We start from the raw sequence: 23,864 nt of genomic DNA on the forward strand, positions 1-23,864 counted from the left end.
AGTGCCAAATGCTTTTTGGATATCAGTAAGTGGATTTCTTGTTAACGTGGTTTTGACTTTTAATGTTTGTTAACAACTTTGCAGGAGCTAATGATGGAAGCGCTGAAGCTGCCATGACTTTACTTGCAATGGGTGATCCAATGTTCCAGTTAAAAACAAGCACTGAAGGTATGATCTGATTTATGGGACAAAGCTTTGCTTGTACTTTCTGGGCCCACCTAAGAAGGGATGGAGCAGTGGCTGCAAAACTCTTCCATATGCTGCTGCGTAGTAGGAGGTCAAAAGACTTTTATGCTTTTAGTCCTGCTGATGGTAATGCATAGTCAAACTAGGCGGTGCAGGTTGGCTGGAAAAAGTAAGGCACCTTACTTGGTGCTGCCAACTGCATCACTGTGCTAGAAAGATGTTTCTGAGACCGGTTTTAGGATGGACATGTTTGAATTAACCTAGTCACATAAATTGGACAGAAGAAAGGAATTGGGCTTAAATAACCGTAACTCAGGCCTTTAATGTGAAGCATAGCTTTTTATCACCTAACTAGCTACAACCTGAAATTACCTGGGTTTAGTTTAGGTTTTAATGGACTTTTATTTAGAATTTATTATCTGCTTTCATTGGCTGAATGTTACATTCTTACTATCAAAAGTGTGATCCTAGGACTGCATTTACCTGGGTTTGAGTTTGCATCGTTGGAGAACACAGACTTTGTGAAATGAGGTTTGAAGCTGAACACGTGTAAAATAGCTTTATGTACATGCCAAACTGAGTCTTTTAAATTATGCTTTTCTATTCTGTTTATTGTTCTAACCAGAATGGACACACATCTTACCCACTCAAGATGAGTTGGACATGGCCAGTAGCCTTATAACCCATGCCTACTCCAAACAAAATACAACTTCTAGTCAGTATTTACTGTCTTCAGACTCTTCTACCAAGGAATTGGTCCCATCTGAGAATGGAAGCAGCATTAATCTAGAGGATCAAAGCACTGGCACAAGAATAGATGTTGAAGAATATTTTGAGAAAAATGCTACAGATAACAGGTTAAATAACTACTTCATTTTCTTTAGGGAGAGAGATCCTCCTACACTGCTTAGTTTTGCTAGGTTATTTCCGGTATTTTTATTGAATTGCAAGCAGTCTTGCTTTACCAAACGTTTCTCAGTTTATGTAATTTTGTATGTAATCTGGAAAACCCCTCTTATCTTTCTTTTATGACTTTTGTGAAGTGTTGGTGTATAATATTGGGGATGTAGAACTTGTTCTTCACTCCTGAAGTTGTTTACCCTGGTGAGGGAGAAAGTGATATTCAGACTTAGTTGGTATGGATCACTGTTAATTACCAAGCTGATTTTCCCAAAGTACTTTACAGCTAATTAAGCCAAGGCAAATTGCTTAAGTGTCACTGCTACTGTGGGATGCAGATCAAAGATTCAGAACAAAGGAACTGGTTGATCTATCATTATGGTTTTTAACTCTCGGAAAAAATTATAGTCAAAGATACCTTAATTTAAGTCCAGTGGTTCTTTTATTATATTATTAACCAGAACTTGTTACCATGTGATGAGTGTTAAATTTCTGATCTTCTTGTACATCTTCAATATTTCAATTACTCATTTTTTTCTGTAGATAAGGAATATCCTAGTTTGCAGTATCCCTGGCTGTTCCAGTTCCCAGATGTTTTTTATTTTTGCTCTGCCAAATAGTGTTCTGTCTCTTCTATCAGCTGCAGCCTGTATTTCAGCTTTTTGTCGTCTCATCTACTCCATCTCTCTTGCCTCTTCTGCACCAACTGTCAAAAATCAAGAATATTGATGGCATTTTTCCTTTTTTACTTGCAGTGATAGCTCTTTGCCTATGGTGAATAGTATGAGACTGACAAAAGACGGACACCTGAAGCTTGAGCCAGCCTTTGGAGTATTGAGGTCAGATGAAAATGTAATTCAGAAGCCATTTAATACAAATGTACTTGTGGAACAACTAGAGCAAGTTCAAAGTGGTAAGCCTGTTTCTTATCCTAGGGTTCTGAAAATGGTTTCTTCTGATGGATTTACATTTCATCAAGAAATGAAACTAAGCTGAAAGCCTTCACTTTCTGTTCATATTCACTAATTATGCATCATCACTGTAATGTAGGGCATCCATTTATGATACAAATAAGCATACCTTTCAGTATAAAATTAAATGTAATCTGAGTAGCATGTTCTCAGTGCAGGTCTTAAATTCCCTGGAAAGCCATAAAATTACTGGACTGCCAATTACAAAAATACAGTATAATATAGTGTACTTTTTTTTTCTATTATTATTGTCTTTCCCTTTTATTAAAACCAGAATGGGAGGTATACAGAATTGTTTTAGCATTCTTTAAAACAGTTATAAAAAAATATGGTCTTCAAACTCTTAGTTACCTTCAAGTCATTGGCAAAATGCACAACATACCAAAGGCAAGATGAGATATGTGTATATTTCCTACTTATGTAAGGCATAAATATGCATGTCTATATGTAAAGCAATATTGTTAGTAATTTTGTAGTGTGTTTATATATACACATCTACATATATATGCATTTTAATATAAAAAATTTCTATGTAAAAATAATATACATATGTATATGCATACACACAAAATGCTATTGTGATTTTTATTCTTACATATCTTAGAGTATACAACCCTGAGAGGTACCGCAGAAATGCAGAAGGTGGAACTAGAACAGGTCAGACCAGCTGCAGGTGATTCTTCAGTTCTTCATGATTTTGCCACTAGAAGTATGGAACTTACCGTGCAAGTAGATGAAACTGAGAGGTAGGAAGAATCATCAGTTAATATTGACTTCATTCCTAAAGTCTCTTAAAATATGCAGCTGAAGTGCATGTGTAGTACATGTCTGTGATGGAAACAGTGTGCTTACAGGTAGTGTGTGTTTATGCACAGAAGTGTACGGTTTAGACTTTTTATTTTTAAGGTTTTTCTCCTTGCATGTTGTCCTACAGCTTTTGGAGGTAAAACATCAACTTATGTTTGCTGGTTCAGAATTTAGTAATCCCTATGCTGCTTAATTGTCTCCCATGAAATTGTATGTGAAACAAAATGTTAAGGAGTTGAACAACTTGGAAATGTTAATGAGCTTGCAAGGCTTCCTGCTTGGTCATGCTTTTAGTAGTAAAGTCTCAATTAGTGGTGTTAGGGAGGCTTTTTCCTGAAATATTTTATGTAGACTTGTTCTAAAATTATGCATTCTATTTAGTAGAATGATGCAGTTTTTAAACAGGTGCCCTGTTTCTCTGCAGCTATATAACTGTCATATTAAAAAAATAATCTTACAAAATGTAGCCCATGCACAGGGTACCTTCAATTGGTTTCAAATTAACTAGATATATACCTTACAGAACAGAAAAAAGGATGAGAAATGCTTGTGGAAATTCAGGAGATTTAAGACCTGTAACTGCGTCACCAAAACCTGAAAAATCTCACCTTCATCTAGAGGACCATCCAGGTCAGAGTTCTGTGGATGGACTTCCTGAGCAAAATCTTTGTTCTTCTGAGCACGATAGAGCCACAATTGACTTTACTCAGGTAAAGAACTTAATTTAGTTATAGTCTAGAGTGCCCAGTTTTTGAAATTTTGTAAAGGAAGAGGTTTTTAATGCAAATGTACTCACCCATTTTAAAGACCTCGTACTTCAACCAGTGAGTGAAACTTTCTTTTTTGCAAAGATATAACCAAACTTGGTATTTCAGACAATCTTATCATTGCAAGCCTCAGTTTATAGCATTTCAGCAATGTATTGGCAAATTTTTGAGACATTTTTTAAAGTTGTAATTGAAGAAGTAACCGAGGACTCATCATCTTGGTTTTGGCTGGGATAGAGTTGATTTTCTTTTCAGTAGCCGGTGTAATACTGTGTAATGCTTTAATATGAGAACAATGTTGGTAACACACTGATGTTTCAGTTGCTAAGTAATGTTTCTACTAAGTGAAGGACTTTCAGTCTCTTAGGCCTGGCCAGCAGGAAGGCTGGAGGGGCAGAAGAAATTGGGAGGGGACACAGCCAGGACAGGTGACCCAAACTAGCCAAAGGGATATTCCGTACCATAGAACATCATGCTGAATGTACAAATTAGGGGTGGTTCGTTGGGGCTGGCCAGTCACTGCTGGGGGACTGGTGGGGCATCAGTCAGCAGGTGGTGAACAATTTTATTGTGCACCACTCGTTTAGATTTTTTTCCTTTTGTATTTTATTCCTCTCTTCCTTTTCTTTTCATTACATTTTTTTCGTTGCTAGTTTATTTTATTTCAGTTATTACATTGTTCTTATCTCAACCCATGAATTTTAATACGCACACCACACCATCCCCTGATTCTTCTTCCCATCCCACTGCAGGGGGGAGTGAGCAAGCAGCTGTGTGGTACTTAGTTCCTTGCTGGGGTTAAACCACGACACTTGTGTATTTATTCAGTCTGACCTCTTACTGTGTTATATTTATTTAGATTAAAGTTGTTAAAATGTCACTGCTGGACACAGCATTTTCACTGCTGCCTTCATTTGCTTTGTTTAAAACAAATTACATCCTTGGCTATGCTCTTTCCCTTTTATTTCAAAACCCAGTTAAGTGTCTTACATGTATGTTATTATGGACAAACAGTATGTCTTTCACATCTGTTTCTTTGCTGTGTTTTGTGTATCCCTGTTCTAGTATAAACAAGAAGTATTTTTTTAATACTTTAAATTTTAATAAAATAATTTAAAAAATTAATAAGATAATAATTAAACAAACTTTTTAATACTTTAAAAGTATTATTTCTTCATGAAAGAAAGGTTCATTCTCACTTCCCTTAGGTTTTCTAGTGTTGCCTGAGATCAGTGTATGCGCAGTTACGGTGGGCGGCTGAGAGGTAGTAGCTCATTTCCCCAGTGCAACCTGTTGATGTGTCAAGGCTGATCTCATGTTAGAATAAGGTACAAGACTGATTTGGCTTGTACAGGACTGACAGAGAGTATGAGAAGAGGCAGCTTGCAGTAAGAGTATTCCTGTTTTTAGCAAAGGTACGTGCCACAAAAGGGAAGGGGTAGATGAGTTGCAGAGCTTAATGTTTTTCTTTGGCACTCGGTGGTTTTGTGATGGTTGGGGGAATTTGTTCTCTTAGTGCCACTGAGCAATTTATGGTGTGAGTCATCTCTGACAGAGTTGTGCTGTGGGAAGTATAAATTTATTTTGACAAACCATCAGTACAGACAATGAACTGTATATAAATTTTACATTGCTCAAGTGTTTCTTGTCTTTGTCAGGTTAATGTCCTTCAGCCTAGAACAGCTAGAAGTAAAAGCTGACAAATGCAATTATGATGATGTCATTAGATACTTTTTTTGGCCCTTCAGCATTTGACATGGTTTGTTTCTTACCTGTTTTCTAGAGTTATTTCTCAGATTTATTAACTAATTTTATTTCAAATGTGTTATTTCTAGAGTGAAGCTTGTGCTCAGGATGCTCAACAACCATGCGTGAGCAGCACAGAAGAGACTTCAGGTATAATGTGCTAATTATTTTAAGTTAGCAAAAGCCCACACTCACTTGTGTAGTTTGTGGTTATGCAAAGACAAACTTAAAAAGTTTTTTAAATGTTTTCATTGACATGATTGATCAATCTATTTCATTAACAAACATAATGACCTACAACAAAGTACATTCCCTTCCCTAGCCTCTTAGCATTACATTTAAGTAACACAAACTAGATGAGAACTTCCTGAATGACACTTCCTTAAGTTTAAATATCAGTGGAAGGGAAACTTCTTGCTCTCTTCTCCATCCTGCGAGCTTCTGCTGCTTACCTTGTGCTATGCTTAGTAGCGGTTAGAGCCCTTTGTGAGCCTCTGACTCACTTATCCATCAAAAGTTGAACATGACAGAGGGAGAGAACAGGTGTAGTTTTCCACAGGCTTAGTAAGCTATAGTGGCTCTTGAAGTTGTCAAGCGAATGCCAGTGTGAAGAGCTGTGTGAGTGGGAAGGCTGGACTGTGCAAGTGTGGAGCAGGGGAGAAAAGAAGAAGGGAAGACGAGGGGAGATGACAATTAGGCTTTTCTCTGTAGCTGTAGTGAGTCAGCAGATTAATGCCTAACTGATTAGACATGTTGAAAGGTATGAAGGTGATGGCAGCTTTTCCTTAAAACAAATTGAAATGGAACTGGTTTGGAACCAATACTTGGCCAAAGCGTAGGGAAAATCACTGTGTCAGAAGCCCAGAATACTTAGTTTACATGGAAATTGCAGTCCGAAGTTGTAACTCCTGAGCATGTGCAAAAGATAGATCTCTAAGAAGTATTGGTCCTGTTGTTATGCTCTGTTATTGCAAGGATCTTGGGGTGAAGCATCTTAAATCATCTTTGATTAGATAAAGAATCGAAGTGAGTTGAGATTGGAATAACAGCAGCTTTACATCATCAAGAACAAGAGCTGTCCTAAGTAATGGAGCAGCACTGTTGTTTTCCATCTTCTGAAAACTTTACAAATATTCTCTCCTTAAATTCATTCTAATGGATAGCAGTTGGAGTTATCTGTTAATGTCTATCTGTTGACTAAATTATTTATATTTTTCATTTATTAAATTCAAGACTATGCTTCTTAGGTCCTGTTTGACAAGTCTGCAGTGAAGGGAAAAATCCTTGGGTTCCCTGTCAAAACAGCAGATTCCTGCCATTTAAAGAAGTAACTCTTAATACCTGACAGTTGCAATTAAAGACAGAGGGCCATTTGATTACCACTTACACAAGTTTAATTAAACTGCAGATTGTTCTTTAATGCTAGAACACCCATTTAAAAAACTTCATTCCAGCTAGGCATTTTTAATATTCTTCACTCTGACGGTAATCAGGACTCCACTGCAATGAGTAGGCTCCAGGGGGTGACGATGCATATCTCTTCTAAGAAGAAAGGAAGCATATTGTCTCAAGACTCTCCCCAGTGCCTTTTTCCATGGAGAAATGATTGCTAAAATTTAATTACTTAAGGTAGGAAGGGCGTGAAGAGAACAATGTACTTTCAAACTTGAATAATAGACTTCTGTTATTTCTTTATTTCCTTGAAAAAATTACAGTAGTGAACAATGATCATAGATGTCCAGAGGAGGAACAGACATTCATTTTAACATTGGTGGAAATCCCAGCTGACTCAAAAGAGTTTGATGCATCTGCTTTGCTGGAACAAACTTCAGAACCCTTACTACCAGCCCCAATACTTATCAGCCCAATAAACGCAAGTGAAACAAGTGTGACTGAAGTGGACAGGTAAATGCTTTTATTTTTGAGCAAAATGAAACACTTTTTGTGAACCTTGATAGTTTCCTGAATGTGAATTACAGAATCTCTCAAAAGAAGAAAGGCAAGAGGGAATAATTTGGCAAACTGGTCAGAGAATTAAGAAAGTGAAAAGGGTTTTAATCAGATTTGATGAAGATTTCATTGGTGGTTTAAAGTTAGTGTTTCAGCTAGCTGGGATTTTTTTGTCAGCCTTAACTCTGATTTTTCTGTAGAGCAAGTCTTCCTCTTTAATAGAAGTCGTTTGTCCAGCCTGGGTATTCAGCCGTAGATACTTAAAATGAAAAGTAACTGAAATGAAAAGTTGAAGCATGTTTGCTTTTTTACAGTACTGCAACAGTTGTGTGAAGTAGCTGTTAATTCATTTTTAGTATAGATGGTCTTCTGGAGAACATGATAAACTGGACATAAATTCAGATACCATTCTCTTGAGTTAATGCATGTTCAAAAGTCAGAAATGCTGAGAAAGCAAACAAATTGATTACTCCATAGAATAATAGCTGGTTTGCAATACTGTGATACAAAGGGTTTGAGTTTCTTTTACAAGGAGTGCTCTTCCATGCAATGTAACAAAATTATTTCAACATTAGAGTTGAACTAATTCTCCTGGTCAGTTTGGGAGAAAAAATCCATCATCAAAGGAAAAAGACATTCTGAAGAATAGGAAGTGTTACAAAGTTGTAAAAAAAATTATATTAATGTAAGTCTTCAGATCATAACTAGGGGTGTGATGCAATTCCACATCATTGTGGTGGACCTTGCCCTGTGATGTCAGATGTTAGTGTTATTCCCTTAGTTATTGAAAGGATAGGTCTTTCAGTGAGTTTTGGCTGCACAATGAGTTTTGGCTACACAGTGTAAGCATTCAAACTTCTGTGGAACTACTGATGATCAGATTGCTGACAGGCAGAGTTAGGGTTACAGCAGTTGGACTCAATGATCTTAAAGGTCTTCTCCAACCTAAACGATTGTATGATTCTATGATCTTCTGTCTCACTGTTCCCTTACTATTTTACCCTATTTCCCTAGTCTCTGCTGCTTCCCTAGATGTCTTGCTGCCTTTTGAGATCATACTGGGGGAGGTGTGGATTGGGGGGATGGAAGGGTGTGGGGGCATGGGGATGAAGATACAACTGCGTATATAAATAATATGATATTTTAGGGTTTTCTAGGGCAGTTAATCAGTTGTCATGGTTTTACATTTTATGAAAATAACAAGTGGAGTCAAACAGAACAGCTTCTGAAGTAACTAGATTCAATTAGACTAGAAAAAGTCAATTCTCTAACTCAAGATAGCACAGCAAAATGTTTCTTGGTAGTAAATAGTGCATTTGAAGTTAATATTGACATTAAGCAAGGAAGAGTATCACCATAGATCCATGTGTAATTTCTATACAGAAATGTTACACAAAGTAAATTTTGGCTTCTTGTACAGTCACAATAATGACTTTATGTATTAACAGCATTGGATCCTTGACAACTGCAGCTGACGAATTTGCTGCACCTTTAAACAGCAGTAGTGAAACCAAACACCTGGAGAGTGCATCACCAGAGCCCATTTCAAATTTGAAGACAACTCAAAAAAGGACATCTGCTGAGCTTGAAGATGATGATTTTCCTCCTGCCAAAAAAACATCTGCTGTTGTACTAGAAGGTAACTCGGAAACCATTTATAAGGTGAGGTCATAATTTGGTAAGTGAGTATGCATAGTGTAGATGCATAACACATAATAGAGCATTTTAATTATGTTTTTAGTTCAACAGTGTAGCTTAAAAATGTACTGCCTGGAGAACTTAAAAGGAAAATCAACACCCATAGACTGCTTTTCATTTTGAACTCTGAAACAGTTTTTGGGCTGTTGATTTAGTATTAATTTTTGGAGAATCTGTAGGCTCTCAGGGTTTTTTATTAGACTTCCTAGTAGACAGACTGGTAATATGTCTTATTTGGCTCATTCACCACGGCCTTTTCAACAATGACATGGCAGGAGGGGAAACTGGAAATATACTGAATGACTGGCAGACTGTCTAGGTTCATTGAACACTGTTATGATTTGTCACGGTATGTGTTACATGAAAAAGTGGTTAGATATGTTCCTACCATTTTTCAAGGTAGCAGGTATTGGTTAAAAAGAACAAGCTGCAAACAAAAACTGGCCAGCACTTTCCAGCTTCCCTCTGTGCTTTTAGAATATGACCAAGCTCGTGGCAGTGACTATCACTGATTTTTGTGAGTAGGCTAAGATTGTGTGGTGTGTCTGGGCTGAGGGGAGGTGAATGGCAGATGAGGGAATAGGTGGTAATTCCCGACATGATTCAAAGAGCTTTTCTAGGAAGGACTGGATAACAGTCCTCTTCCTTCTTTGATCTGTTATCTTGACATCCTTGTCTTGGGTAATTTATCATAAGAACACCTTCAAAAGCCTGCTCAGGAAATGAGTTAAGTGATGAATGATACTGTACTGAAAAAGTAGTCTTCTGTATCGCTCCTGTTTAGAAATGTAAACATGTGATTTGACTTCTTATCAACTTTCATTGTGTCTTCTATATTGAGAGAAATAGAGAAAACAACTTCGGTTTTTCTTTTTAAAATACAGGGTTATTCAATTACATCAACAAATGCTCCAATGATAGTTTCAGGTAGGTAAACTTAAATTTGTAAAACAAAGTATATTGGATGTAAATGCTTAGTACATTGCAGTTTAATAGTGGTTGTTGTGTGAAATAGTCCTGTCTGAGGCTGTCTAACATAAAAGTAGAAACACGTTTTCCCAGTAATACCCTAATACCACCATTTCTTGCCTTCTGCTATGTTGGATTATGTAACTGGCTATTAATTTAATAGTGGTTCTAAAACCATTACTGTAGCTAGTCTATTTGTGAAATTTGGTAGGTGTTTTGGAAAAAATGTAACTTTTTCTCTTAAGCAAATATGTCTACCTGTTGGAGAGTGCTAATTACCAGAGGTATTAAATGGTGTTTTAACCATACTATGTCGAAATCATTTATTTTTATCTTATTTTGTATTTACCTTAAAAAAAAAAAAATACATGCACAGTGTAATTGCTTGAAAGCTTAATCTGCTTCTGAAGGATCAGAGGGAAGGCAGAATTGCTGACAATGCAATCTTCAATGATCTGAGCCTGTGAAGGGTTTGGAAAACTACTTTTTGGCCCTGCAAAAGACTTCAAAGGGAAATTGTAGAAGCTGAAACAGCCAGATGACTTGACTAAGTTGTTGAGGGGCAGCATGGGGAGGGGGAAGTGCTGTAAAACCACATTTCTACCAGCTTTTCCAGCTTTCCCCCATAACATCTGTAAGATCTTACAGACTTTTAAAGTAGACCATGAAGTTTTAATTCTTAGTCGTGACTTCAAAAAAAATAAAATGACAAAAAAAACTCAATAAAAACTCAGCCCTTCTTTTGTAACGGTGCAAGCCATCTTAACATCACACATGTTTTTTGGGCTGTTTTGTAATCACTGAAGTTAACTAAAATCTTTGAATGACTCCCAACTGCTTTTACAGGGAATCCTTTTCAAAAAGCAGAGGCTTCAGCAAATGAAAAAGTACTTACCTCTATGTTGGTGTCTGAATCTATGTCACAACTGCCTGAGAGAAGCCAGCCTGAGACTTTGGAGAACTTAGGGGAAGCACCACTTGAGAATTCGGCATCCAAACAGGAAGAGGAGGTGATGTCTAGATTAACCTCTAACAGTAAAGCAGATGCAAGTGGACAAGGAAAGCAGGGGGATATGTATGAATCTGGACAGTTGGAACATACTGGAAGCCTAGCATCATCTTCAAAAACTCCGTTAGTCAGGTATTTATGCAATAATGTTTTGTCAGCCTTTTCGTAAAAAAAGACCTCTTGTCCGTATTGAGGGTTTTATATCCTTTTTCCACTTAGTCTTACAAAAGGGCAGTACCATTGTTTGTGACCTACATGGCCAAGGGTTACAGTGTCTATGCTTTTCAGCAGATTGGGAAGGATCAACCTGTCAGCTTTGAAATTTGAATTATTTTGTCCATTAAATGAGCAGATAGACCAAGGGACACTGCTGACGTATGTTATGTTTATTTAGACATTGATGCCTCTTTGTATCATAGCCAGTGGATGTCTGCCTCACAGATTTAGGATAATTGTTGTTTTCCTTAGCTCAGTCTAATATTGTGATATATATGCCCATCCACTTGCTTTGATTTTTGTCCTTCTGTCCATAAGATTTATTACTGGTATAGTACTCAGCACACTGGATTTTTAGGACTGCCTTCATATGTGTCATTTCCCAAAAGGAGTTTCAATCTTGACAGCTCAGAGGATAATCCTCTTATCTATCCATCTGACTATTGATTATTTTTTAATACACCTTTCTATAAAGTTTATTTAAGTGGTTGAGTTCCTGCTTTCTATTGCTCTTGCATTCACTGATTCCCATTGTGGTGCTCCACTGGTCTTTTCTGATCCTGTCATCTACTCTTTTGTTGTGCTTGTGTGAGTACTAGAACAGGTTATCTGTACCGGGGCCATCCACAGCAACTGGGTAATGATGCATTAACATCAAAATCCTTGTCTTAAAGTTTACTTTCTAAGTTGTAAACTCTTTAACAACATGAAAAGTTGATATTCTGTATACCCCCCCATCACTGTGACTTCTGCAAGTTCACTGTACTAGGTACGATGCCGTTAATAGGCTGCAATCCTGCAGCAGATAGTTGTCTTTCTGGTGTTCAAGATAGTCTGCTGTGACCCCATCCCTGGGAGTCAGGTTTCTCTTTCCATTGATTACATGAAGAATGCTCTTTTCAGTTTGTTCTTTAGCAGTATGCCTCCGTTCCTCTTTGAATCTCTTTCTGAAGATCTGGTACCTTGTTACAGGCTCGGATTTAGTAGCAAATAGTAGGTTCCTGTTCTCAGTGTTGAAAGTTGTCAAAAGTCTGTCTAACCCTTCAGAAAAACCCTTGTGCCAGAATTTTCATAATACAAAAGTCTTTCTCAGAATGACTTTTTGGGTTTTTTTCTTAGCATTTTCGTAGATCTCGGAGATGTGTGTTTGTTTCCTGTGTAATGAATTGGACTTCTGTAAGGCTACTTACATCTTTTATGGAACAATCCTATGACACCCTGACTGTATTTGTATTAAACAGGGGTGGACGAAAACCGTTGGGATTTTTATCTTTAATTTGCAAAAAAAGTAGTTCTGAATCTATAGAAGATACCAGACGTAATAAAGGAAAGATGCAAAAACCTCGGATTGTGACTCCAAAGCTAAGTCTAAAGAAGCCCACTCCATCCACTAAGGATGATAGGGAATCTTCCTCCCTTCCCTCTACAAGCACATCATCTGTGGAGTATGAGAATGTAGCTGCTGATGCTGCAGTTATGGTATGTGTTTTATTTTTGAACGCCCTTGCATTTTTGAGAGGTAAAGAACAGTGCTTTAGTTGTTTCAGGAGTGGGTAGGTGGGTGGGCACGTAGAGTTCATGTTTTGGGAGGGGTACCTGCTCCAGTGATAAATTCTGATTTGTGCATGTCTAGGAAACTTAAAAGGGAACTAAGCTGTTTTTTCTCTGTACATACATCTACTTGTTTCCCATTTTCAGCAAACTCTTTAATTGTTTGTCTAAAATTCCTGTCTAAATTGGAAGTGCAAGTTCATATATATACACACACACAAAAACAGATTAAGACTGTTAAGAGCAGACTTTTCTTTTTCTGTTAGGTTCCAAGTAACAAGCCATCTGAGAAGCCACCCCCTGGTGCTAAAGATCAAGAGAAGGAGGAAGAGCCAACCAGAATCTCTGAGTATTTTTTCAGTGACATTTTTATGGAAGTGGATGATTCAGAATAGCAAATTTGCTTTATAAAAACCTGGGATCTAAGAGTATAATGCAACAAGAAGAGTATTTTTTAAAAGTTCTGATTTGTTCTGATGTTCATTATGCCACACTTACTGTCAGCCAAGCTGCTGTTAACAAATTCCATAAAGATGAAATGGATTGCTTCTAAAGCAACCTGGATACTTTCAAAATTTGACATAATCTAAACCATTATACTGATATCATTGAACCAGACTAGTGGCTGGTGGCTTACAGTTTCACTTGTTTAGATGCTTCATAATGGGTGCATGACTATCTTCCAGAAAAGTGCAATGAAAATATGCTTAATCTTGTGACAAGTATCCTTTTGAATTTTAATGCTAAAGCTTGTGATACTGTCTATACAAGTTCTTTACTTCTTTTTGTGAAGTATGGTATGTCAGTATGTTAGAAGGAGGAATGAACCTATTATGTATAGTGTAATCTTTCTAGATCAGGATGCAAATACTGGAAGTAGTGTAGTAAATACATACATATGTTCAGCACTGCAGATATTTTTGTTAGCATCTCCAAAATACATATTTTTGTAAGAGTTTTTAAACATGAATTAAAAGATCCTAAGCTGAAAAGCCAAACAGGTTTAGTTCCTTAAAAATATATTGAGAGCAACCAGAAAAACACCATTTACTAAAAGATGCTATACAATGTTAATCTTTGCAACTGTTCTGTTGGAGTGGGAGGAAGAGGTTAATGGTTTCTAGTATAAATGCCAACTCCCTTCTAAATTTGAAAAAAGGAGAAAAAAAAATTCTCTTCCTTAGTTTTACATGTAGGTGTTTGTATATTTGCTGACTGCCTTGGCTTCCCTTGTGCAAGGTAGAACAAACAGACTGGATTTAAACCATGACTATACAATGTGGTTGCTTTGGGGGTTTGCTGCTTTGAAGCAGTTAAATTTGAATAGTTTTCCTCATGTTGCATGTCTTCTTGTACTGTAACTTGCCATACAGTGATGTTGTAGCTTTAGATATGAGTCTGATTTTTTTACTTGCCTCATCAAGGAGGTTGTCTTGATGAGGTAACAACGTTCATGCAGTCTCAAAGTCAGGTGGTAACTGAAAGATTCAATATTTATTCTGAAACTCCTTCTTACACAAAAATGAGTGTGTAGATTTAAGTAGTCTAAATTTTTCTCCTGTTTCTTAATACCTGCAGGTACTTTTGGAAAACAAATTATTTATTATAAAAGTGAAACCAATGTGTAAATGGTATTGTTATGCTCTCGAGACACCTGTCTTTGGTCTAGAGAGTCATTTACTGGGAAATCTTTTCATGTAACTATCTAGTTACCAATTCTGAAGTACTTCATGAGGTTTGAGAATGTCTTTTTCAAGTTGTTGATGAGGCTTCTGAAGGAACCTTTAAAATTTTGTCAGCATCTTTTTGAGGTGGCGCAAAAGGGACCAACAGTCCCAGTGTAAGGTAACTTACTTGAAAGCATACTGTCACCACCACACACACCCAAAAAAACCTCGCAAACCAAACCAAAACCCCACTACCACCAACAGTTTCTGTTCAGACAGTATACTTACGCTTTGCCTAATCTATTTAACTTGAAATGTTGATCTCAGTGTTGTCTTAACTGTAAACATGAGGAAATGGATTAATCTGTACATAAAACTCCATGTGTTATATATATCTTGTAGATATTATTTTATATGTGCCGGTGTTTAGTTCCTGATCCATGTGGCATGTTTAAATCACTTGCACTGATAGAGCCTAAAAATAGATGTTTGGGGAGTCTATAAAATAATTGCCCTAAGTACTTTCTGAGGTGATAACCATTCTGTATTTAGTTGGGTACATTTTAGCTTGCATTTGTATTACAAGGGGGGAAAAAAGCCAGAACAACTATTTCGTTACTAAGATTGTAGGTGCCTTATCTACCTTGTTAATTGGGGCTACACATTTTTTTCCCTGCAGTAAATCGCATGCACTTTGTTAGTGGTTTGCTGTTGTTTTTTTTTAAAGAACAAGTTTAATTTGCATAGAAATAAGACAACTTTGTGTTGTGTTTTATGTATGAAAGTTTTATAATGGTGAAGGATGTAAGAAAAGATTGGTAAAATCTCAGTGCGTATTACTTCAGCATTTCTACAAAAATGTGGTGTAAGATTGCTTTGCTTAGGGCTGTCTTGACACCTTGTATCATTGCATATAAAGGAAGTAGCCATACTGCTGTATGTAAATTATGTGAATAAATTATTTTATATTACCTGTGGGTTTTCAGTTTCTTGGAAATGTTACAGTTTTCAAATGCTCGTAGGCTGTATGGTAAGTTCATGAAGGTGTAGGCTGAATGGACTGGCCGTAGCACTGGGATACCGGCCCGCTGGTGCAGGTGGCACAGACCGAGTGCACAGAGCAGGCTTTGTCATCGTGGTTTGCGTGGTTGTGTTTTAGAGGAGACTTGCTGTACTTGGTGTCAGACTTCCCCGTGTTCTCCCTCTGTAAATGCTACAGCCTTGTTTAAAACCCAGGCTGGAATGCTGGAACACCGCAAGGCTTGCCAACGGGGAAACAACTCGCGCACACAAGTTAGGGTTTAAAGAAACAGTATTAAAAATCTGCCACTGTTGCTGTAGCGTTTTAGCAGCTCTACGGCGAGGAACGGCGGGGGGGTGTCCGGGTCGGGCGGGCCCGTCCTGCCCGAGACGCGAAGGTGCAAGCAGGCCTGTTTCTGGGAGCGCTGCCGGCGGGCCTGCTCCGGGGCACGGCGGCCGGGTGGCGCACGCAGCCGTGCTGCGCTGACGCCGACCCGCCAGGGGAAAGGCGCTTCGGCCTTTCGCGGCTTCAGTCCCAAAGCCGCGGCGGGACGGGACGGGACGGCCCTGCGCGGCTGCGGGCGGCTCGGCCCGGCCCGGCCGCGGGGCCCCGCTCTGCCCATTGGCTGCGGCGGGGGGAGTGGCGGCGGCCGCGGGCCTGGCACGGCCGGCTCGGCTCGGCTCGGCTCGGCCGCCATGCTGCTGCTGGGCCCCTGGCGGCTGCTGGGTCGCCGGCGGCTACCGCGCTGGGCGGCCGCTGCCCCGCCCGCCCGTGCCTACCGCGGCGAGGCCGTGGCGGCGGTGGGTTCGCACCCCGACGCGGGCTCCGCGCTCTACCAGGTACAGGCCGGGCCCCTGCGCCCGCTAGGCCGCGGAGGGGAGGCCGGCGGCGGCCGAACACCGCCTCCCCCTGCGGCGGGGGCCGGGGGCGGGCAACGGTGCCGAGCGCTGGGGGCGGGCGGGCGGCGCACAGCCCTCTCGCCAAGCCACGGCGGGGCTTTGCCTGCGCCAGCCCACGGCGGCCGGGCTGGGAGCGGCCCGCGGCGCTGCCGGTGCCGACCCTCCCTTCCGCGCCTTGGCGGTGGAGGGGCGGCCCCGGGCTGCGGGAGGTGGGGGTGTGCCCCGGCCCGGGACCGTCCGCGGGCGGACAGAGGCGGGGGGGGCGTGGGCTCGGAGTGAGGGTGCAGCGGTGGCCATTTCATAGCTGGTGCTGCGGTGGCCGTTCGGTACGCGGGTGAGGCCGCCCGAGGCCGCCCTGCGCGCCCGCCGTGCCGCTCCCCGCCTTCGTCCGGCCCGAGGGCCGCCTCCCCGGCCTCGTTCGGGCTGAGCCTGGAGGTACCATGGAAAGAACGTGGGCTTGTACCATGGTCTGCCTCATCACAGATTTTTTTACGCTTTTTCTAAAAAAAAAAAAAAAAAAAAAAAAACAAACAAAACAACCCAAACAAAATACCAGTTCTTACTGCAGTTTCGGTGCCGAAGGGCTGATCGATACCGTGGTATGAAGAGCAGAGACGGGGAGTCTGTAGGCGGGCTTAGGTGGTGTCTTGACGATTTCAAAGCTGTAAATTCTCTTGTGTTTGCAGATTGAGTCCTGAGTTAAAGTCAGGTGGAATAGTTCTACAAAGTCACGGGCATGCCTCCAGAGCATAGGATACCAGCAGAAAAAAGTCATCCTTTGAGAAAGAGGAAGGGAGATAGGTCTTTATGAAGAGAACAGCACTTGTATCTGGTGTTAATTGTTTCAATTTTGTTGGAGTGTTATTAACATCATATTCGAGATAAAAATAGTGTTTATAGTTAGGCTGAGAAAAACGTAGTTTTGGGTGTGGATCAAAACTGGTAGGAGGGCATGAATTTGTCTTCAAATTTGTTCCAAGTAAAATACCGAACAGCAAGTGAAGTAACAACTATGTGTATACGCAAAGCTTGTGTATATGAGGATGTGTGTACATGTATTTTTTTTCATATTTTGCATACCAAAAAATCCAAAGATTAGTATTTTAATAAATGTGTTTACTCAGCTGAGCTGTCGCTAGATTTGCATTTGTGTGTTCGTACCTTTTGATCTCAAAAACAAAGCCTGGTAAATTGCTAATAGCGTTAGTATCTGGTAGAAATAATTTATAGAGCACTGTAAACACATGTACTGCTTTACAAACATGAAGAGCTGAGGTCCCTGCTGTGAAGCACTTAACCACCTGAATAGAAGTAATACAGAGAAGAACAATGCAAACACAAGAAGGCGTAATGATACGTGATAAAGGTCTTGCCTTCTTTAGCTAATGTTTGCCTTTCTGGCTGTGAATTCAGCTAGGCAGGCTGGCCTTCATAATGTAAATGTCTCAAAGCAGACAGGTGAAAATGTAATTTAAAAATGGGTGAGTCTAAATTCTGGAAATTAAGGGAAAACCTGTGGAAAGATTGCAAGGGTTAGCTCTTACAGCCACTTTGCTTGGGTAGCAGTAATTCAGTTAGCTCATGCGGTAACTGTCGGATTAATCTGTAGGGTTTGCCTCTTGATTTTGCACAGAAGCCCTCATATTAGCAGTGGAATTTTATAGAACTTACTGGTGCAAGGGCCAGTTTCCAATGAGGACTTGTGTCACTTCGCTAGCCTTTGTGCCATTAATTAACAAAAAGCCCACAAATATGTTGTAGAATTAGTATGTTTGGTTCTGAGAGGAGCCTTTTCTATGTGTATTCAAAACCTACAGTAAGGTTTCAAGGCACCTTTTTCTTTGTAAAGTATAATGATGATGTGTTCTGGTTAAAGGTGTGAAAGATAAGGAATTAAGTGAATTTAAGTAACTCAAATGTTTGAATGCAATATTTTTTAATAGATTATCTTAGAAGTCCTTTCACAGTTTTTCACGTAGGGTAGCTAGAGTAGCTACAGTGAGTTGTTAATTCAGAGTCTAATAAGCAAGCCTATGATTGTGATTGTTTTTCCCCTTTTAATTTCCTCTACGATTTTTAGCTACTTTTCCCCCCTATATTAAAAGTGAGTTTTTAAGCTCAGTACTTTGTGCAAAAGGGGAGTGTATTTAGAAAAAACAGGCAGACTGAACAAGGAGAAACGAGAATATTTTATGTGTAACACTGCAAAATAAGCCAAGCTGAACACACACATACAATAAAACTGGTTGTTACAACAACTGCATATTTTAAAAGTATGGAATTACAATGGCCGGTTTACAGATTTTTCACGGGGAAAAAAGTTAACTTGTGAGCAGTCTTTTGGAAAGGATTAAAAGCAGGTTTTGTTTTCTTCAGTGCTGCACGTGTTGTGTGAGCGCAGTTGCTGTGTGTGGCTGCACTTACTGTCCATAGCGTCTCCTAGGAGCCGCAGAGTGAAATCACCAAGGCGCAGCTTCCTTGTTTCTTGGTTTGGGGATGCTGTGACAGTGGTAAAACTGCACAGTTGGGATATTGCAGTGTGATTTCCCAGGTTAGGAGGAAGAACAGTTGTAGGGGTAGGTGTTGGAGCTGTGCTGTGGGTGGGGCAGGGAGAGGGACGATTAAAGCATCAAAAGAGATAGACTGAAAGGGGAATAATCTGGTGGGCATACTGATAGAGCCTTGCAAGGGAGGGAGGAGATGCAGAAGTCTGGTGGCCTCCCATGTCCTCCGTAGTCAGGGGGGGCTGCAGGGTGGCACCATGCATCAGAAAGATTATGTTAACTGAAGCTGGTATCTTGAGATGGGTGAGGTGTTGCCTAGTGATTGGGTGGTACAAAATTTGCACAAGTGCAGGCTGTGAGCCATATCGCAGGTAGCACTTTGATAGTGCATGGCGAGTCCTTCCCCAGAGCCAGCAGAGGCACAAGAGCTGGACTTCAGTGTTATAGTACCTCACCTTGATGTTGCTGGACAACCTCTAAATGCTGACCTTATGTATTATCTGTCTATAGGAGCTGATAATATTGCTTAGGCTTGTTTTCACCTGATAAATTTTAACCTTTCAATAGAGTATTTTTAATCTATTTGTAGCAATTACAAAGGATGCCTTTCAGTGATGAAGAGCTGAACAAATTTCACTGCAACACTTGTTGCTTCTAGGGAAAACCTTAATTCTGAGTGTTAAGTCCAAATCTAAAGAACCACCACATTATTTTTTTTTTTCTGTCACAGTAGACTAACATCTTCTAAATGAGAATTAGACAAGGCAGTGTAACTTTTTTATGCAGCAGTTATGTTCTTTTAATACACTTACACTTTTTTAAGAGGTAACATAGCTCAATATGTCTGAAAAAAAACTTAAGCCTGACTAATACCTTTTAATTCCTAAGAAATGGTAAAAAACTGTTGTAATGAGCACACAGAGTTTGGAATAATTCTGATAGAAATGGTGAGTTCAGCACTGATCATTAATAGTCAAAACTACAGTCTTTGTTTTTCTAAGAGGGATATTGACAAGAAGACCAGACTTCTTTTAAAAGCTTTTTTAATCTTTATGTTCTACTTAAGTTTTATCTTTGTATTCTACTTAAACCACAGGAATGAAAAAAGTATTTACCAAATTCTGTTTGACCTAGGTCATTCATCTTTTGGTACAAGAGATATAGCAGCACTTAATTTGAATCCACTTGACATTTTTTTACAGAATTAGATTAAAAAAGCAAATGAAAAAATAGCAAAACCTGAAAAACAGAACTTAAACTCTGTAATGACTAATCCTGTTTTTGTATGTAAAAGACTAGTTCCAAATTTAATAATCCTAATGCGCTCAGAGTTCTTGTGAAGCACGTTTATTAAATGCTAAGGGTGCTTGTGGGAAGCCAGTACACCGGAGGAGTGTTACTACTTTAAAGACAGTACAGAGCCAGTATTTAATAAGGTAAAACGAAGTTTGAAAGAGAAATTAATCTTGTACATTTTGTGTTTGGTTATTAAAAAATAATACTGTCACTCTTGGGTAAACCTAAAATGCTTTTTTGTTCCCCACTTAGGAAAACTATGAACGAATGAAAGCACTGGTGACTGAACTCCAGGTGCAAGCAGAAAGAATCAAATTAGGTAAGTATGGTAGTCTAGCTTTTAGAACACTTGTATAATTTGATCCAAAACCCAGTTTTGCTCTTTGGGTTTTTTTCACCTATTAATGAACTGTATGTTAAGTTCATTTAGATATGACGTACTTGCAGGATTATATAAGTCATACTGAAATTTTAGGTCCTCTGTTTAAATCTAGATTTACCATCTTCTGTCTATTGAAAATCTTGAAAGGTTTACGTCCAAACTAACTTGGTTCAAAATTTAGGGTGTATTTTTAAGTAACTCAGGCTAGCTAAGAAAAATGCCTGTACCATTTAGCACTTTTTTTCCACAGTATCTAGTGTGTTTAACATTTTTTTGTTTGCCAGTTGAATAGGCTGATTTAGTCAAACAGAAAATTAATTTAATTGCCATTAATTTTCATTGCCAGAAAGGCAAAAAGATAGTGAAAAATGGATATTAAAAGTTGGTTAATTTTTAATCAGTTAAGATCTTAGTAATCAATGGAATGTACCTTTCTAATGGCAAATATTATTTTTTTTTAGAATAGATAGGATAATTAATAAAAGGCTTCTACTGATACACCTTTTACTTCACCTGCTTCCTTGCTTCATCCACTGCTGCCAGCTTTTATAACAAATTGGTCTGGCAAGTGTGCTGCTGTTTAAGTGGTACATGCGAAGAGGGTTTCAAAGACCCTAGCTGTAGTTCTGCTGGCAAACAAAAGTAAGTCTGTAATAATTTAAAAGACTGAAATCTGTGTTTCATCTTCTTGACTTGTAAGACTAGCTGAATTAATTACAGTTGACTATAATTAATGGGGATGATAAAATGAAAATTGTTTATAAATGCTTAACTGTACTGCCAGAGGTTGAGCATGCAACTTTAATTCTCCCTTTCTTGTGTCCATCATGATGCTCTTTGTCTTGTCATATACTGTTCCTTACATAATGCAGTTTCTTTTACAGCTTTGGAATGGAGCACAGTTAAGATTTTGTGCTCAGTATTTTTCTTTCTTCGTGTGAAACAAAGCTCCAGGATTTCCTGAGGAAATGCTGGAGCCCATGGGCTACCTGTGTCTTCTGTGGGTGTAGAGACTGTTCAGCAATTTCCTGCCTGGTTCGTGAACTGATGGTCATAGCCTTCTTCACTGCTGCACATTTTCCTGTTCTTGCTTGTTACATGGTAACAGGACAAGAACATGGCCGTCATCTTTCCTCCATCTCAGGGAGCTCTAAATACACCATTTTGAGAGGCATCAATTGAGATTGCTTTGCCTCTCACTTCAGTGTTCGAGAAGAATTAGGTACTCATACTGAAAACTTTTGAAGGATAATTGCAACATCTTTTTTCTTTCTAGGACCTGTCTTTTAGAGGACATGGTTTTGCTTGAGGTCTTTGTAATGAATATTTCATTCTTTATCTGTTACTTCAGTGGGTAGGGCTTCTGTGAACCCCTGTCTCATTCTGCTAGGTAATCCCCAGCTGTGCAACAGGAAGATGGTCCTTGCCCCACAGAATTTACAGGCTGTGATAAATTATAACAGATGAATTTCTGATAGCAAGTACAAGAAACAACTGAGATACTCTTAGTCTCTGACTGGCAGCAGTCATAGCATATCAGCAGTCACAGTGAAGTTTTTATAGACATTACTGTAAAAGAGAAATTAAAGTAGGGATTTAAAATTAAATGCCTCCAAGTTTGTTTCATCGTCAGCGATGCTGCTGCTCACAGTCTATAGAATGGAGGCAAACATCTTGATCTTTGAAGAGAAATGTTCAATAGTATGGCTACAGGGCCTGGAAGGCAGGCATTTCTGATTAGGTTGTGAAGAGGGGGAGTTCACAGAGATAATTAAAGTCACAGGATGAAAAATTATTTTTGCAGCATTACTTTGGGTGTAAATGAGAAAGGAGGTCAGAGAAAATGTAATAATTATGAAGCTAGGGTCTTCAGAAATCGGATGAAAGCTCTGTGGGTGGATATGAGAGGTTGTATCTTAAGAAGCTTGTACAGAAAGAGTTTACAAGATCTAGGCTTAGGCTGGATATACAGACCTAATTAACAGGAATCAGAAATAAATTGTCGGCTTTGTGTCTTGCCTAACAGGTAGGAAATTATGTGCATAGTGACCAAGGAAGGAGGTGAGAGAAAGGGCTTGAAGGGGAGGCTTAAAAGCTCTGTTTTCAGTGATGCTTAGCTGACAAAGGAGTCTGGAAGTCTCGGGAGAAGTGTTAGCAAAATAGGACCTTCTTTATTTTGGATGGGGGAGACAATTTTAGAGTGATGAGGTGGATCAGCTATCTGTCTACATAGAGAGACAATGTTTGTGTAAGCTATTATAAAGAGGCTGAGATGTGTCAACAAATCTTAAATATTGAATGACACGAAGCTCGAGAGCAAAAGATATGATTTAGCATGACCTCAAGTAAAGGGCTGAAATGAAGCAAAGATAAACCTGATATTAAATGGTGTGTGTCTGAACTCTGTTTACAGTTTTGGAGTAATGTAAGGAAATGAATCCAGATGGTGTTTGGTCTTTCAAGATTGGATTCAGCGCAGCTAATTTGAAGCAATTTTGGGAGTAGTATTTTTTATAGTTCTTAGTGCCATGCTTTTGTCTTTGTGTTTCTCTTTTCAGCCTTTCTGTTCATTGCCAAGCTGTGGGGAAAAGTTTCAGACAGTTATGTTTATTAAAATCTTTACCTCAAGACTAACTATAAAAAATGAGAGGGGAAATAGAGTAGATTCTGAAAGACGAGCATTTTTATAAATAACTTAAATCTGTTTGAAGTGGAAATGATTATTTATTAAATGCATTGTTAAGGCTGGTACTTCAAAAAACTGGAAATTCATCAGTGCTTCCTTTCTAAGTTTTAATGTGAGTGGTGATTTATCTATCTGTGTCCACAGTAAATCTAACAGTTTACTATTGTATCACAGGAGGTGGAGAAAAAGCACGTAAGCTTCACACATCAAGAGGAAAGCTGTTACCTAGAGAGAGAATTGACAGGCTTATCGATCCTGGGTAGGTACTTTCTTTTCTGTTGCACTGTAACAGGCTTGTTTTCTTTTTAGATTCCATAAATGCTGGCAAATAACAAGCTGAAATTTTACAGAAGGATTCCTTGAAATACTCATCTCATCTTTTAAAAAAAACACCTAATTTTTAGAAATGTAACCTTTTAAGTGAGATTCAATGGCAAATATGACCAATTAATTTTAAAAAATGTGTTATATTTGTTGTTATTCAGGTCTCCGTTCTTGGAGTTCTCCCAGTTTGCGGGTTACCAGTTGTATGGTAATGAAGAGGTGCCGGCAGGAGGCATTATCACAGGCATTGGACGAGTATCTGGGTGAGAGATAGCAGTGATCTACATTATTGATGATATGAAAAGGAAGAAGGTA

The 23,864-nt window shown here is 39.0% G+C and overlaps 2 protein-coding genes across 6 annotated transcripts in view; both read left to right on the forward strand.

The window, feature by feature from the left end:
- The window catches only part of BDP1 (B double prime 1, subunit of RNA polymerase III transcription initiation factor IIIB), a 55,133-nt gene extending 39,725 nt beyond the window's left edge, over positions 1–15,408 (forward strand). For all 5 annotated transcript variants that reach the window (XM_055698955.1, XM_055698958.1, XM_055698956.1 and 2 more), the window contains exons 31-42: positions 85–168; positions 812–1,043; positions 1,842–1,999; positions 2,662–2,803; positions 3,388–3,574; positions 5,467–5,527; positions 7,093–7,282; positions 8,776–8,989; positions 9,910–9,952; positions 10,841–11,135; positions 12,461–12,698; positions 13,037–15,408. In XM_055698955.1, coding sequence (XP_055554930.1) covers positions 85–168; positions 812–1,043; positions 1,842–1,999; positions 2,662–2,803; positions 3,388–3,574; positions 5,467–5,527; positions 7,093–7,282; positions 8,776–8,989; positions 9,910–9,952; positions 10,841–11,135; positions 12,461–12,698; positions 13,037–13,165 — 1,973 coding nt within the window. In that variant the 3' untranslated portion in view covers positions 13,166–15,408. The remainder of the gene's footprint in view (positions 1–84; positions 169–811; positions 1,044–1,841; positions 2,000–2,661; positions 2,804–3,387; positions 3,575–5,466; positions 5,528–7,092; positions 7,283–8,775; positions 8,990–9,909; positions 9,953–10,840; positions 11,136–12,460; positions 12,699–13,036) is intronic.
- Positions 15,409–15,817: 409 nt separating this feature from the next.
- MCCC2 (methylcrotonyl-CoA carboxylase subunit 2) overlaps positions 15,818–23,864 on the forward strand; it is a 37,386-nt gene continuing 29,339 nt past the window's right edge. The window contains exons 1-4 of the mRNA XM_055698961.1: positions 15,818–16,297; positions 20,410–20,476; positions 23,400–23,484; positions 23,711–23,812. Of these exons, the coding sequence (XP_055554936.1) occupies positions 16,154–16,297; positions 20,410–20,476; positions 23,400–23,484; positions 23,711–23,812 (398 nt within the window). The 5' untranslated portion in view covers positions 15,818–16,153. The remainder of the gene's footprint in view (positions 16,298–20,409; positions 20,477–23,399; positions 23,485–23,710; positions 23,813–23,864) is intronic.

The sequence above is a fragment of the Falco cherrug genome, chromosome Z (genome assembly GCF_023634085.1).
Source record: "Falco cherrug isolate bFalChe1 chromosome Z, bFalChe1.pri, whole genome shotgun sequence".
NCBI lineage: Eukaryota > Metazoa > Chordata > Aves > Falconiformes > Falconidae > Falco > Falco cherrug.